Raw genomic sequence first — 17,143 nt, forward strand, 5'->3', positions numbered from 1 at the left:
CTCCAGCCACTGAAGCGCCATTATCTCCCTTCTGCAGAGCTCGGGAGGCTCATGCTATTTTTCACCAGAATGCTAAGGGACTTGCGCGGGCTTACAAACTGTCTAGAGCTGATGCACAAGCGATAGTAAAAGCTTGTCCAATATGTATTATATAACTCAGGGGTGGGACTTGGAGTCGGGACAAACCCAAGAGGGCTTAAAGCCAATGAAGTGTGGCAAATGGATGTCACTCATGTTCCAGCATTTGGACGATTGAAATATCTGCATGTAACAATAGACACTTATAGTCACATGATCTGGGCTACACCGCAGCCTGGGGAAAAAGTTCGGGATGTACGACGTCATCTTGCCAGTTGTTTTGCAGTAATGGGAGTACCACAGACTATAAAGACTGATAATGGTCCAGCCTATGTTAGTGGGCCACTCAAGCGATTCATGGAACTATGGGACATTAAACATATTACTGGTATTCCACATTCACCAACTGGTCAGGCTATTGTGGAAAGGGCTAATGGAACAGTTAAACAATATTTAGAAAGGTTTAAAGACATTATTGATGTTAGAGAAAGGGTGGACAAGACTCTATTTGTTCTGAATCATTTGTGTGTTTTTGGGGAACATGACGAACCACCTGTAGCACGTCATTATACTAAATCTGAAAATGATAATAAATGTGCTATGAGAGTATTGTACAGAGATATGAAAACAGGGCAATGGTTAGGGCCTGCTGATGTGATTTATGTGGGACGAGGTTATGTATGTGTCTCTTCCCCTACAGGTCCGACCTGGGTGCCTAGTCGGTGTGTAAAGCCAGCCATCGAAGAAAGAAGAGGATGACAACGATCATGGCTGAAGTAACAGAACAAGGGACTTTGATTATGCTATCAGTTATAATAATGGCTGGACATGGTACTGCCATCTTAGGGAAGATTGACCCTCAGCAGAATATGTGGGTCACCTGGGCTAATGAAACCGGACAAAGTTCATTTTGTCTGTTTCTTGCTTCTGCATCTGATCCTTTTAGAACATGCTTATTTGGGGTCCCAATAGGGGATCCAAAGGAACTGAGTGAAATGTTAGCACCATATTCTGCCAGTGTTACTCTACTCAGTAGATCCCTTTCTGCTAACGTCTCGGATGGAGTAGTTGCTGCCCTGCAAGCTCTTAATAACTCATTGCCATGGGACCCTCAAGAACTGGATCTCCTGGGGTCTGTGGTAGTAGGGAATAGCAGTAGTAACTGGACACAAACATGCTTTGTACTCCATGAAGGGAAACAAAATAAAACGCACTGGACCAACATAACATCGAGGACCCTTGGATTTGAGGCCAATGGACATTACTGTGGATGGAACAACACCGGTAACATTAGTGTACCATTTGTGGCGTATGGAATAGGTGACACCAATTCGATCTGGTTTCAAAGTCAGGCCAAAGCTTTGCCACCTGGTATGTTTTTAATCGGTGGGGACCGTGCATGGCAAGGAATACCAGCTAGTGCTTTTGGGGGTCCGTGTTACCTAGGACAACTCACACTTTTCGTTCCAGATTTGCACTCGTGGCAGAACTCGACAGGGAGCAGAAGAATTAAACGAGAATTAAAAACTTTGGGTTCTGACTGTAATGATGGGGTACAACTGTGGGGCCCAGCAGGAAGATTCTTTGCTTCTTTAGTGCCTGGTGTGGGAACTGCACATGCTTTGACTAACATTAATAAGCTTGCTTGTTGGGCTGTTAAACAATCAAATGTAACAACACAAGTTCTTTCTGAAATGTCGCAAGATATGGAGAGCATAAGACATGCTGTATTACAAAATAGGGCCGCTATTGATTTCTTGTTATTAGCTCAAGGACATGGGTGTGAAGATGTAGAAGGAATGTGTTGCTTTAATCTCTCTGATCATGGGCAATCAATTCACAATCAATTAAAATGGTTAAGGGATCATACACAAAAAATTACAATACAAAATAATTGGTTTGATGATTGGCTTAAATCTGTCTTTGGAAATGTAGGGGGATGGGTTTTTAACTTAGTCAAAGAGGGACTTCGCCTTTTGCTTATAATTGTATTGATTATAATTGCTGCATGGGTAGTCTTTAGCTGCTTATCTAGGAAATTAGAACAACTCACAGAGAAGGTGTTTGTAGCCCAAAATAAAAACGGGGGAATTGTGGAGGAATGGTTAAGCGAAGTAGGCCATGTGAACATTGCACAGCTAGGAGGCCGCGAGCTAACAAAGTATCGAACACAGCTCAAATGAGCCTGAGAAAGTACGTAAATAAGCCTGAGAAAATACGTAAATGCGGCCTGGGAAGGAATGTAAGTTCTGGGAGGTTTTAGGGAGGTTTCAGGGAGGTTTCAGGTACAAGAACATGATATCTGTTGGTATGCTGGGAAAGTACTAACTGTGTTATTTTGGTGGGAAACTAGCTGATAGAATAGAGAAATGCATTAACCAATCATGAGCTTAGCTTTTACAATATGTATGAGCTAATTATATTGAATTAGATAAAAGACGACTGAGCTATCCAATAAATCGAAGTTCACTGATCACTCATATTGAGCGTCTGTGTCTTCCTTCCGTCGACAACAAATGTCCTCGCAACAATGGCCAGCAGGTTAAGGGAGGGGATTTTCTCCCTCTATTCTGCCCTTCTAAGGCCCCACTTGAAGTCGTGTGTCCAGGTCTGGGCCCCCCAGAACAAGAAGGATGTTTATCTTTTAAGAGCGGGTCCAGAGGGGGGCTACAAAAGTGCTCAAGGGGATGGAACACTTCTCCTATGAAGAAAGGCTAAGAGAGCTGGGGCTTTTCAACCTACAGAAGAGAAGGCTCCGGGGTGACCCCATTGCAACCTTGCAGTACTTAAAGGGGACGTAAAAAAAAAAGATGGGGAACAACTATTCTTAATCAGATAAAGACAGGATAAGGGGGAATGGCTTTAAACTAAAAGAGGTGAGATTTAGATTAGAGGTTAGGAGGAAACTTGGAGGGTGGCAAGGCACTGGAACAGGTTGCCCAGAGAAGTTGTGAATGCCTCATCCTTGGTTCAAGACCAGATTGGACAAGGCCCTGAGCAACCTGATCTAGTGAGTGGTGTCCCTGCCTATGGCAGGGTGGTTGGAACTGGATGATCTTTGAGGTCCCTTCCAACCCAAGCCATTCTATGATTTCATTCTGTCGTTTTGTTGACTATGTTGGACACTTCATATTTTGAGCTTCCATTTTTTTATAAGCTATGTAGGCTTTGGCTGCAGCTCCATAGTGATCAGTGCAGTCTTTCTTCAGGGTATAGATAATTCTTCTTTCTTAATAACTGTAATAGCAATTCCAAGCTGTAAACTACTTTGTCATCCTAAGTTGTCCTTTCTTCTTAGGCTTTAGGTTATATATTAGTGACAAAAGCTTAATTTAATTAAAATACCTGTTTGTATTAGGCGCTGAAATTGAAAACCACTGTGAAAGGGGATACATCACCTACCCTGGCAACCACCAGCTTCTGTAAAAAGGAGGTGAGTGAACCCATTTGTGTAAGGAGAGTTCAAAAAAAAAAAAAACACTAAATTCAATTGAGCATGGCACTGTATATCAGTTGTATATATTGTTTATTTACTTTTCTGATTAGATACTATAGCAGCAAAGTTGTAACGTATAGTGTGTTAAAGTGATTCTTCAGCCCATAGCAAATGAATAAAGGATGAGCCTGAAGGTAGTAGTACTTCTCATGCTAATGCAAGTCTGGATATTTTTATATCTGAGCATATTTCATGGAAAAAAAAATATATATATATTTTCCATAACCAATCATCTTTTGATTATTTTAACATCTTTATCAAGTTTAAAGCAAAATTTAGTTGTGTTTTTATTTCCTGTAACTACATTTTTTTTACAAGGCATAGGAGTGAAAAATGTAAATTACACTTTTCTAGGTGCATCTTATATATAGAAGCTTCAGAAGTGCTTGTAGAATTTCAGACTGCAGCTTAATACTTAATATTAGAGAAGAGAGGGGAGAGGGGACAGAACTTAGGAGGTAAGTACAGAGAACACATGACAAAAGAACAATTTGGGGGAAAAGTAGTTTTAGCAGTACCATGTCTAAATATCACAAATGAACCATGAAATGAAATCAAACTGTATATGCATGGTGGTGCATATATTTTAAGTCTGTATTTTAATTGTTTAATAAGAAATTTCCAGGGTTGCACTGAATATCAGCTGCTTGGGTTTTAATTCCAGTGTTCCAAGAGTGTATCATACTTATTAGTCTCCAAATCCAATTGGTAGGGAGAGTATTTCTCTGCAAGAAAATTAATTAGATTTTGTTATTTCAAATTCAAAAAATATACTTTTAAGAAATGTACCCTGCCAAAAGTATTTACGTGTTCTTACATGTCACTGTCTTATCTCATTCGTGTCTATATGGTCAGTATTTCTTAGTATAATTAATATGCATCCCTTATGTTACATCATAGCCTTGGGAGTCCCAATCTTTCTGCAGTAATTTTCCTCATGAAGTTGTCTGTGCAGATTCCTGGGGCCAGTCCTTGCTGGTTTCTACAGATGCTGGCATCTTGTTAATTGATGGTTAGTAAATGATGCTGTGTTCTTGTGTCAATTATTTATGTATCTGACCATTTTCTTCAAAATAAATGTTCATAAGCTCTGTTTAGGTAATTGGTAAGTCCTCACCTGCAAGGAGAGTACCAATCCAAGTGAATCTATTACATTTATGTAATCTAGCTGCAGATTTTTTCTCTGCATCAGAATTCTTATTTGGAGCCAATTTTTGTGCAGATTTCTGAATGTTTTGTTATTTCAGATGCTGTTATCTTGGCCATCTGAAAAGATTTATGAAGTCAAACCCAAACTCAAGGAGCGTCTGGATTTTTTAGCCCTGGATGATACTAATGAACATGAAGCACAAGGCTTATGTGGTGATGAAAGCCTGTTTCTTCCATAGCAGTGCTTTTACTAGTTTGACCTCTTATCTTCTGTGTGCCACATAAGGCCATTGGGACTAAGGGAATGAAGTTAGTTATCAGTGAAAATTTTCAGAATTCAAAACAAAGGTCCCTTTCAGGCTTCAGTTGCATAATTTCATCCATGGCAATGATAAAACACTCCTATAAGGAAGTACTGGTTATGATGCTGCAGCATACATACGAGCTTTGTGCAGAATGTTTCATTTTCGTGAGAAAAAACAAGACTTATTTTATTAGAAAGAAATAGTTCAGAACCATTGACTACCAAATTTTAGCAGAATTTTAAAGAAATATGTGTGTTTTCTTTTTTAGATGATCAGCCATCAGTTCAAGTATTTGATAAAACTCTCCAAATAAAGCAGATGCATGTGTTGGAAGCTCTGGATCTTTTGATTGCCCGAACAGACGAAGGTAGGAGAGGTCCTTGTTATTTGGTTCTTATTTGAATGTCTGTTTAACTGTTTTTTGGCAGACATACCAGTAGAAGGGAATGCCTTAGGTGCTTTTCTTTAAGAGTTGTTTTTGTTTTTTAACTTGGAAGCATGCTGTAGAATTTTAATTCCCACAGCACTAGATTTATATAATCACCTTTTGTCACATCACATAGCTATTCTTAATTATTGTAATTAGGTTTTTGAGCTCTGAGTTTATTGTTCTCTTTTTCAGATCTTTCCACTACTTTCTTGTAGGTGTTCCAGCCCTCTTATCATTTTTGTGACCCTTCTCTGGATCCACTTTAACAGGTCCATGTCCTTCTTGTGCTGGGGGCACCTGAGCTGAACACAGTACTCCAGGTTGTGTCTTACAGGGGCAGTGTGGAGTGGGGGAGTATCACTTCCCTCAACCTTCTAGGCCACACTTCTTTTTGTGCAGCACAGGATATGATTAACTTTCTGGGCTGAAGGTAGACATTACTGGTGCATGTCAGATTTGTCATCCACCAGTATATAGATGGTCTCCAGCTACTCTTAGAACTCAACACTCTGGAAATCTCCCTAGCTGAATAATGTGTTTGTTCAGTTGTACAAAAATGTGGAGGAAATTACTTATGCTGTCACTGTTCTACCAAATGTGTTATTGGTTTTTGTTCTGTGATGTGTAACCACATTCTAGTGCTATAGATTATATTCTCTTGAATATTCTGGTATAAAAAAAAAAAAAAAAAAAAAAAAAAAACTTAAAACCCGTCTGTCCAAACAATTTTTTTTTTTTTTTTTACCCTCATTTCAAAAGGATTAAATGTCCCTAAAATATGCACTTTTTCAGTTAGGTACTTTTTACCCAAAAGTCTGTGAAGTGAATACGGACAGTGCAAGAACAGGATCTGTATGTGTAACACAGATAAAATAATTAGAAATCTGGTTGTTTTATTGTTTTTTACCACATTATGTCTGTTTGCTCAATATTAGCTGAAGTGACATTTACCCAAGCTAAGGGTAAAATGTGGTTCCTTTCATATCATTGGGAGTTGCCCATTTTGGCTGGACCTGATGAAATTCATCCTGGAACCCTTGCAGAACCAGCTGAGATTACCTGAGAAGCATTTGCAGTCATCTCTGAAGACACCTGGCGGGTGGGTGACATTTTTGAAGATCTGAAAAGGGTAGTTGTATCTGAAGCTTAGTTTATGAAACTTCTAGAATAGATAATTGCATTTAATAGTCAAAACGCTGTGATGATTGGTTAAACCTGAAGAGAGAGATGTTACAAGCCATTTTGAGGTAACAGGATTAGGCATTACTGGCATCAATTCATGATGCTTCAAGCATATTTTGATAAAGAGTTTTTGTGTAAAAAGTTGAAGAGATTTTTGAATGCTGTTGTGGGTGCTTTCTGAATCATTTAGAGGAGAGAAAGGTCTTTTGTTCTTGCTAGTATCCTTGCCTCTTGTTTTGTATTTGTATACCATAGTGAAACTGAGATCTGGAGTGGAAGTTATCATTGCCCTTTATTTTCAGACTATGCCTTAGTCTAGTTAAATGTTAGATGGGTAAAAGCAATCTTATATTGGGTGTACAAATTGGTATTAAAGACTATATGGGTTTTTAGGATACAATAATATATTAAAAGGTTAACTTTGTATGTACTTTAAATGCGTCCTTCTGATGTGCTTCAAGTGCATCGATGTAGAACTGGTATTTTAAGACTCAAGCAGAAAGACTGATGTTTGTGTTATGAAAATGTTCCCATAGAATGTGGTATTATCCAGCACTCAGTTCTAACAACCAGGTTTGAGATCACTTTAAGGTAGCTCATTTCAGAAGAAAATCCTGTTTCTACTGCTTTCTAGTACCCTCTGCATTTCTGAGAGAGAGGAAATGTTAACAGTGAAACTAGAACTGAAGATAATGCTATCACTGAGATTTTTCAGGTCAGCATACCAAAAGAAGGGGGTATTTCAGGCACCAACAATACATCTGGTATTAATGACAGATGCAGAAATTGCTTTGGTAGCAGTGCTCTCTTTTCTAATGTTGATTAAATTTGTCTTAGTAATGAGAGATGAGTTATAGAAGTGGATCCACTTTGTCCTCCAAACATGTTTGTTTATTTTTTTGCTACAACTTATTTTGTGAAACACCTAGACATGGTGAGGGGGAAGGAAGAAGAGCTCCTTCACTTGGAATAATCAAGTCTGTAGGAGGTGAAGAAAAACTCTCTTAAAAAAAACGACACCAAAGAAAAGCTTGGCTGATAGTCAGTTTCATGAGCAGCCACAGATGTAACACCGCAGTGGGGTTATTTGGGACATTTGCAAAACAACTAGTATCCTGAAAGAGGAACGCATTGAGGAGTGCAATCTCTAGGATGCATCCTATAGGACACACCTGACAAAGAGACAGAGCTGAATTAATGAGTAGTAACGCTGTTCTTGAACATTTGATTTAGCTTATGCTTTCTAGCCTTCCTTTCAAAAGGGTGAATTTTGCTTGCCATTCTTCCTCCATGAACTCATTCATGGAGCACGCATTCTTGTATGTACGTTCTTGAAAAGAGAGAGATTGCATATATTTCATTTTCCTTTTATCGGTGTTGACAGTAAGAATTTGCTGGTTGATCAGTGTTTCAAGTTGTGGTGGACTTAAGGAACATTGCATCTTCTTTTCTCTTACACTTTCTATGGGAAAAGAAGGTCATAAAGGTTCAGAAGCTGCCCTGATTCATGTTTATCTATTATCAGAATTGAAGGCAGCACATGTGATCTTGCTTTTGTATTTACGGTTGGATCCACACTGACTATACATGTATATTAAGAAAGCGTGCTTATGTTTCCAGCTATACCAGCTAGACTAGTAGAGAGTATACTTTTGTCAGAAAATCTTGTTTTACTTGCATTTTAAGAAACTTGGCTTTTAGTTAAGAAACTAATCTTAACAATAGCTTATTTCCAACTGCAAATAGTAGTGTATCATTTATTTATTTATTTATTTTAAATTTCGGAGTTGTGTATTCCACTTATGTCTATCTTTGTGGAAAAAAACATTTAGCCTGTGGTGGTGGATGCTGTGCTATTTTTGCAGTTGGAATATGCCTTGAACCTAACTTGCCTAACTTTGAAGAACTGATAAGCAAAACCAGTCCGCATCCAAAGGTTTTCAGACTCTGTTAAGGATCCAGGTATCAGCTGCTAGGCTGGATGGTTCCAGAATTTAAAGTTAACCCTTCTTCCCTTGCCTTTAGTTTGTATCTGTCGTATTTTCACCGTCTTCTAGCAGTGTAGGTTTCACTGTTTTGAGGCTCCTATTATTTATTGCCGCAGCACCATCTGATGGGAAACTCTGCTAGTGAACTGAAAGGGTTGCTTACTGGAACTGTAGAGTCTAGATAGAGTTCACAAGCAGTCTTCCTGTCACATTGCTGCTTACACTCAGAGAAGCAAAATTGTTTAACTTTGCTTTTATGGCAATGCTGTCTGTTAGGTGATTCGTCTCTTTGGAAGTATTAATTTCAAACCACTGTCTTTTTCTAATTTGCTGTTTCCTGACTTTCTCCATCTTCAGGAAAAGACTCTCGTCTCCTTGTCTTCAGATTGAGTGCTGTCCAAAAAGATATAGAAACAAAGCAGATGATAAGAAGCAAATATGACTGCAGAGAAAATAAATTGGAGAGAACAAAAGGTAGCTTTATTATCTTGTATGAAAAGTGTCCACTGTGGTATTGTGCCAGTAGTTGCCAGGGTTTATTAGCTCCCTTGAGGCTGTTGTAGGTTTCACCTTTAGTTTTATCTCTGGACAGTTAATTCAAACTTTAAGCTTATGTGTGAAAATAACATAGGGTACAGTCCAGCCTATCATTTGAGAACTTGGTAAAAAATACCATGTTACTTGGCAATCACTGCTGATGAAAAGCTCTGGTGAAAAACAGATATGTTGCTTTCGGATTGAGGGGTATAAGAAAAATTACGCATGGATGTAAGACTGAAATAAAGGTCACTGTGAGGTAGAAGAACAATGGCAAATCTTTTTTAATTAGTAATGCTTAGAATAGTTTGGGTATTGCAGATTATTTTAGTAGATGTAAACATTTTCCGATATTCTGCATCAAGCTTCCTTGGAAAGCTGGAAACTGCAGAATAGTAAAGAAAAAAACATATATTTACTCGTTTACTTGCAAAAGGTGTAAGGGTAAAATAGTTTTCAAAAGAGTTACTGCCTTTTGTCTTTTTCTAGAATTTAATATTATCCTGTTGGGATGTTTGTAATTGTGTGGTGCTCAGATATCAGATACCCATTGTACTAACCATCATACAAATACAGAACAAAAGTAAAAATAAAAAATAAAAAATAAAAAAAAAAAACAGTCCTTACCCCAAATACTTACAACCTAAATTGTTTTTTTTTCTTAGGCTGCCATTTGTATGCCATTAAAACTCACCATGGCAGTGAACTGAGGATTGTTGTGGCTATTCGGAACGAACTACTTCTCATCACAAAGAAATACAATCCATGCAACAGTTTAACCAGCAGCTCTCTGCCGTCATTACCTGAATCTCCAGTAGACGAGTTCCAGTACATCTGGGTATGTGTAATCTAATCACTAATCACTTTTACAGACTGGGCAGCACTCAGCTAGTGGAGGGAAAAGGCAAAGAGCATGCATTTTATCATCTGGAACCTCCAGACAGATGTAAGTGAAAAGCAATACAATGGAGATCCATCATTGATATGCCAAAGAAATATTTCAGACTTCTTAAATTGTCATCTTGTTCTGTATCATGCTTCTCTGCTTAGATTACATCCTTGTAAATTCATGGAGTAATGCAATATTCACACTAAGAGCCTGAAAAAGAGAATAATACTATTATTTATCTCATAGGAAATATGCCTTTCTGACCCTCCAGTGGTTATGACACTGGTGGATGGACCTACTGGAGACAGTGACGATATGATCTGTGTGGCGTATTGGCATCAGTTTGATTTAGTTAATGAAAGTATTGGGGAGTCCTATAGACTGCATCATGTTGAAGCAAACAAAGTAAATTTCTAGCATTTAAACTATTTTCTTGCAGAATTGGTCCGTGCTGTGCTGACCTCCTGGGAGCAGCATTTACGGAGATCCTCTCGTCTCCTTTACTTTTCACTTTTTTAACTTCTACTTTAGAGTACTCTGAGGCATTTTTTCCTTTTGGAATGTGTAATAACAATCACTCCTAAGAGAGGTAGTTATAAGGTATGACATATTAGGAAAGAGCTGTGTTTCAAGCTCTGGAATATTGCTGTCAGTATAAATGCAAAGCCATTTTTTCTCCTTTCTTAGTCAATATTTTGATTTTTGTCTTTTCTTCATGGTCTCAGTGTTTTATTCTTTAGGAGGTTGCAGCAAAATAATTTCAGGTTTTGGCCACCATTATCTCATTCAGATTTGCCTATTTGCATGTACTAAAACTGAAATATTTGTGTATATCTTTTAGTTCTAAACTGCTGCCCAGCCAAGTAATACATTAACTGTATCTTACTAACTGGGACATAGGGTTGGGATTTAAGTAAACATCCTGATTTTTGGAAAAGGGTTCAAATGTTTCCTGTTGCTGGGAAGATAATGATCTTCAGCATTTTGAAAATCAAATAATTTCAATAATTTCTTAATATGGATGTGAATGTATAGCTTTAAGCGTAATTTAAAAAAAAAAAAAAAGAAGAACCTTTTACAGGGTTACTCTTGTGTTCTGTTGACTTCTCTGCTCATAATGGTATAAGGGACATCTCTTTTGATTTGATGCTTCTTGTTGATTTTTTTTTAAATCATCTATGTTTTTATTCAGATTTGATGATGAAGAGGGTTGGTACTCCTAGCATTGGCAATACAGTATTAAGATTCTCCACAGCAATGGGAATCTATTTTAATCTGGATTAAGAAGGAAATAAATTAAAGAATGTGGACAGTCAAGAATCACCCCCCTGTTCTCTTCCCCAGTAACCCTTATTTCCTTTGAGAACACAGACAAAGCAGGAAGTTAATTAGATCTGTGCCAGTGATTTTTGTGTTGTTGAAATTGGTTACCAAATTATTTCCACAGGTCACAAAGCAGAAATGTCTTTCAGTTGCTACTGATGGGTCAAAATGTGTTTTTAGATATATAAGCTTCCAGGTCTGTTTAACAGTTCTTGCCTTATATTTGTCTTAAATCAAGAGAACACCTACTTTATTGCACAAAGGAAAGCCATGAAGTTCATGAAGTCAATCTACAGCCCTGCCCAAGTAGCAAATAGTGTGGTTTAGGAGACATTTGTCTAATCCAGTCTTAAGTATTTCATCAAGGAGGTCTCCTTTTCTGAATGTATATACTACTACTTATGGGTGTCTTGTTTTTCTTTTAATTTAACTGTAAAAGACAAATACAGGATTAAAGTATGAGAATATAAGTAGCCTATGCTATGCAAAAACCATTTTAGTTTATCCAGCAGTGGTTCTCAGTTTCTAAATTCAGTTTATTCAGTAATTCTTGAAGTACATCCACATCAATCAATGTACCTGTTAGTGGTTTTGATCCAGTAATTGGCACTTTTGATCTTTCTGCTAGTCGTGATTTTCAGTCGAGCTTTTTAGATTTCACTTTTTGGAAAGAATTGCTATTTTTAGCATAGCATGTTAATTCAAAGCTACCCTGAAATAACTCAGTTTCCCAAAATTTATATTGTCAAGTAAGTTAGGTATGTTTGTATCATTTTATACTGTAGGTATGTATTTATACTGAAGGTACAAAATTGAATAGGCATTACTGAAATACAGCATTGAATACAAAAGAAATTGATTTCCATCCTATCGGCATCCTGAAAATGAATCACAAAAAAGAAATAGTTTTTGTTTTTTTTTTTTTCTTTTATCTGTAATTGTGCACCAACTGATTTGATTGCTTCTTAGTCAAAACCTGGTCATAGTAACATCAGTATCCTATCTGCCTGATCATTACCCTTTCCTATTATCATTGCAGGTAAATTTTGTTGCAGCTATTGATGTATATGAAGATGGTGAAGCTGGCCTACTGTTATGTTATAACTGTAAGTAGTTAGGGAAGACTGGAAATGATAATATCTCAACATGTAATTCTTTCTTCATTGGAGTTTAGATCTGTATTTTAAAGTTTCAGTGTTTCATGGAAAGTATTTCAAAATACATTTTTTTTTTCAATTTAAGTGCATATTAGAAGGACTAGAAATAGAAGTACTGTTTTATTGTGGTGTGTGTAATTGGACAGACATTACCATCTTACTCACAAAAGTCCTATTTCTTCAGATCTATCTTATTTTTGCCTAGTCTCACACTGGGTGTTTCTAGGACATGTACAAATTAGTATTCCACCCCTTTTCTTCTTTGTGCTTTCCCATTCTGTCATGTGCTTTCTTTCCTTCTGCACACTTCTTTGTGCTGGCACATTTTAAAATTGTAGTTCTCTTAATCTCTTTTTATAAAACGGCCTTGGATTTCATATGGATATGCTCTTCTGTGCTGTACACATGTAGTTTTGCTTTCAGTCCTCAGGAAAATCAAAGTTACGAGTATGAAACGTCCTTTATGAGGTGATGCTGAAGGACAAAGCACAACTTTCTGTTTCAGATGGCATGTCCTATTTGCCTTTCCAAAGAGAGCATTGATGGAAACAGGATCAATACATCTACGTATTCTAGCATTGGCCGTTAGATTGGTACCACAGGGAAAAAGTCTCTAAAGTGTATCTTTGTATGCTCTGTGAGGCCTCATTGGTTTCGGTAGTTTAACAAATCCTACCTAGTTCTGGTTCACTCAGTACTGCTTCAGAACTAAAAGGTCTGAGACAGAGCAGTGTGAATTCCCAAACCTGTACTTCTGTGCAGAATCAGTCCTACTCTAGTAGGCTCGTCACAGAGCCAAAGCTAACAAACTTGGTTGATCCTAAGGTCCTAAAGCCTGTTGCACAGGGTTGCAGCAACTTGAATCCCTATTTGTAGGGCCCTGTCACAGGGAAACCTCTTATGGTCTTGTGACAGTTTTACAATTATGAAAGTATCATCATGGAACAAGTATGAAAACACATGATTTGACAGTGTTCTAAGTTTGGATTTCAAACAAGACCTTTTTTTTACACTTGTGGATATAAAGTTAGTTTAAGTTTAAGGACAGCAATTACAGAAAAAAAAAAAAAAGAGATTTTACCTAAAAATAGAGAAGTAGTAGATTCACAAGTTATATGATTAATGAAATCTTGGTATCTGTAGTATGCCATGTGTATTACAATCCTCAAAGAACACAAACTGTGCTATTATGTGGCTGCTTGAAGGGTAGTTCTTACAGTCAGAGGGGTACAGCTCTGCTTACATCACTTTCAGAAATGTTCTTAACTATTCCTCCATCCATAGACAAAGTAAGGAGCTGATGATTGCTGAAACAGAACAATACTTACGAAATCTGACAAGTTATTAAAATGTAGCTCTACTATTTTTATCTTGTAAATGTATTCACAAAGGAAGCACGTTTCCCTTATGGTCTGTTTAGATATAGAGGGACTTCTACATAAATGTTTGATATTTATCTGTGTATTATCCACACTTCTGTAAAATCTACCTATAATGTTGGTGTTTGTCATTTGTGCTGTAAGATATTGGAGGTTTCTTTTTTTCCTTTTTTTGTTACAGATGTTTGCCAATATAGAAAGGTGTATCCTTTTAATGGAGGTTCTCCACTCGTCCAGTCATCGGCTTACGACTTTCACTTTAGCTGGAATCAAGTTCCTTATGCTGTTGGTAAGAACATACCTCTTTTACCCTTTTTTCCTTACTGTTTAGGCTTGCACTTGGCTGTTGGTGGAATTGCAGCATGTGTGCTAGGAATATATAAGAATAAATATAAAATTAAAAATAATTTAACATACATAAATCTATTTTTAATATAATAAAATTTAATAAATATGGGTTAATAAATTCCTATAAATAAGAATTTCTTCATGGAGAGGGTGGTTAACCGTTAGAGTGGACTGCCCAGGGAAGTGGTGGAATCCCTATCCCTGGAGAGGTGTTGACATAACACCAAGGTGTTGAAGGATTTTTTGAAACAGCAAAAATCCCATGGCTTGCTGCAGCTGAGCAAACCAAGCTACCAGGGCAACTATGAGAAGTTCCCATGACAGTGTTCCCACATCGCCCAATTGAGGAATTTAGAAAAATATTGTTACCAGCCTCTGGCTTCAAGGACAAGGTCTACGTGACTGCTAATCACAAGAGGGGTTGTTTTCTTGCAGGTGGGGTTGTTTTCTTGTAGTTGTTTGTCTGAGTGCTTTTGACCAATAATCTTGTGTGAGACACTATCACCCATGTTAAGTTCACTATAAAAGTTAGGCTATTTGGGCAATAAAATGGAGCATGATCTGACTCTACTGGTGTCTGTTGTGCTTTCAGCCATGCTTCCTGCAACACCAAGGGACATAATGATGGAACTTGGTAGGTCAGGTTGATTGTTGGACTTGAAGGTTTTTTCCAACCTAGATGATTCTGTGATTCTCTAAGTGTGTTGCATTCATGATGCCACTTCAGCTAAGATTCTGCATATGGTATCTTTAATAAGTGGAGCCTTGGGGCCAAGTTTTTCCTCTGATAAACTTTTTTTTCCTTTCTCTTTTTTTTTTTTTATTTTCCATTCAGTTTATATTCTGCCAGGCATGGAGAGTGAAGTTTTCTTCAGGCTTGTATCTGAATGTCCATCAGTACAGTAGACAAATCTTGTCATAGGAAAGGGAGATACCAGAGTAGGTCAGATACTCAAGAATTGTTTTCAGGGAGCATCTGAGAAACATTTATTAATCATTCTTCCTTGCAAAATAATTTTTGTTTCATTGCAGTCTGTGCTTTCCCTTCTATCCTTGCCTTCACTACTGATTCCATTGAGATCCGATTAGTGGTGAGTGGAAACTTAGTCCACACAGTTGTGCCTGAGCTTCAGCTTGTAGCATCAAGGGTAAGACACGAGAAAAGCATGTTTGCCTATTTGTGAGGTGTTGGGACCTAATTCACATAAAGAGTTGCTGAAGCCCAAACCAAACCAAAACTGACACATTTTCTGATTTGCATTAACTGTTAATTTGTGTGCTCTTAGCTTGTAGTGAGTACAGTGAGAATCAGAATTGATCTAACTGTCCTTTATTGCTTGCAGTAATGCAGAGCTGAAGTATTGATTATTTACAGGGCAAATGCTCTTCTGAACATCACAGAAGTTCTCCCCATTTACAGTGAGATAGCCTTTCTGTGGCCAGCTGTAGTTAACTTAGCAGCAATACAGCAACAGTGGCAATAGAACATAGTGGACAAACGTTTAAGCTCTTCTTCAGCAAGTGTTTAAGAAAGTTTTGCTGTACTAATGATGAGTTCTTTGTGATTTCAGTCAGATATTTATTTTAAAGCTACTGCTGCAATAAGGGGATCATCTCATAGCAGTTCTAAGGAAATGAGTTCAAGTTCTCCTCAAGCACCTCAAGCACGGCTTATGAAATACCAGAATGTCCTCTTTCTTCTTCAGAAGGTAACATGGTTTCCAGGCTGCTTGAAGCTTTGATTATTATCTTTAGTAAAATGAAATCAATCCGTTAAAAGATTTTGTTTTCATGGCTGAGAGTCTGGAAGATGGAAACCTTATCCAGAGATCTGAAACACCTGGATGAGCTTTTGCCCCATAGTATCTCTTCTGAATGCACAGCAGCACTGTTTTAAAGAAATCATGTCTGTAGGAGGGGAAGAATTAAGCTTCACTACCTTAATGAGTCTTTGGCAATATGGCCAAGACTATAAAGCAAAAAGAGGTATAAAATTGTGGGAAAACTTTCAGACTTCACATAGGCCATTCCTTTCATTTATGAACAGCTAAACTATCGATAGCTAATTAAACTAATGAAAACTAAAGGCAAGAAGTATTTCTAGTCTCAAAAGAGTTAATAAATTTAAAGTTAATAAATGCACAGTAAATTTGGTGTAACATGATCTGTGAACAATCAATCTACAGGGATAAATAATAGAGAAACAAAGGAACACCAACTAGATAATGCAAGATGTATGTAGATCTTGTTCATTTAGATGTATTTAAATCTGCTGCTGCACTGTTGACAGAAGAGGAAAAGAGAAAGGAATCTGAATTTCAGTTTTTAAGACAGGCAATTTGCTTTTTCTCAGTAAGCCAAGTTGTCAGTCTGCAAAATGTGGACGTATTTCTTCCTCCTCCTAGCCTATTTATAGTGAAAGATACAGTACAAGGAAGATCTTTGTTACTTGGGTTAAAAAGCACCCCACATAATGTTTATAACTTTTCTGTATAACTTTTCATTGGAAGTATTTAGAACTGATACTGGTATGAAAGTGTAATGTTCTTTTTTCCTTCTGCATTTCAGGTGAAGTTCCAGGCTAGAGAAGTGGGCCCACGTGAACCTGATGAGGTTCAACAAGTCCAAGTGCAAGGTGCTGCACCTGGGTCAGGGAAATCCCAGGTATGAGGAGAGACTAGGAGAAGCACTCATTGAGAGCAGACCTGCAGAGGAGGACTTGGGAGTTCTGGTGGACAAAAGGCTCGACATGAACCAGCAGCGTGCACTTGCAGGCCAAAAGGCCAACTGCATCCTGGGCTGCATCAACAGAAGAGTGGCCAGCCAGTTAAGGGAGGGGATTATTGTCCCCCCTCTACTCCGCCCTTCTGAGGCCTCACTTG

General features: G+C 37.7%; 1 protein-coding gene across 1 annotated transcript; it reads left to right on the forward strand.

Annotated features, from left to right (window-relative positions):
* The first annotated feature begins 1,332 nt into the window (after positions 1-1,332).
* On the forward strand, positions 1,333-16,888 carry LOC116499505 (GTPase-activating Rap/Ran-GAP domain-like protein 3). Its single transcript, XM_032204257.1, is given in 13 exon segments — positions 1,333-1,362; positions 3,437-3,511; positions 4,475-4,586; positions 5,297-5,395; positions 8,986-9,102; positions 9,831-10,003; positions 10,301-10,459; positions 12,417-12,483; positions 14,095-14,202; positions 15,294-15,409; positions 15,833-15,922; positions 15,925-15,970; positions 16,830-16,888. Coding segments are annotated over 13 exon segments (1,209 nt in total). The 3' UTR covers positions 16,847-16,888.
* Positions 16,889-17,143: the final 255 nt, after the last annotated feature.

The sequence above is a fragment of the Aythya fuligula genome, chromosome 28 (assembly GCF_009819795.1).
Source record: "Aythya fuligula isolate bAytFul2 chromosome 28, bAytFul2.pri, whole genome shotgun sequence".
Classification (NCBI taxonomy): domain Eukaryota; kingdom Metazoa; phylum Chordata; class Aves; order Anseriformes; family Anatidae; genus Aythya; species Aythya fuligula.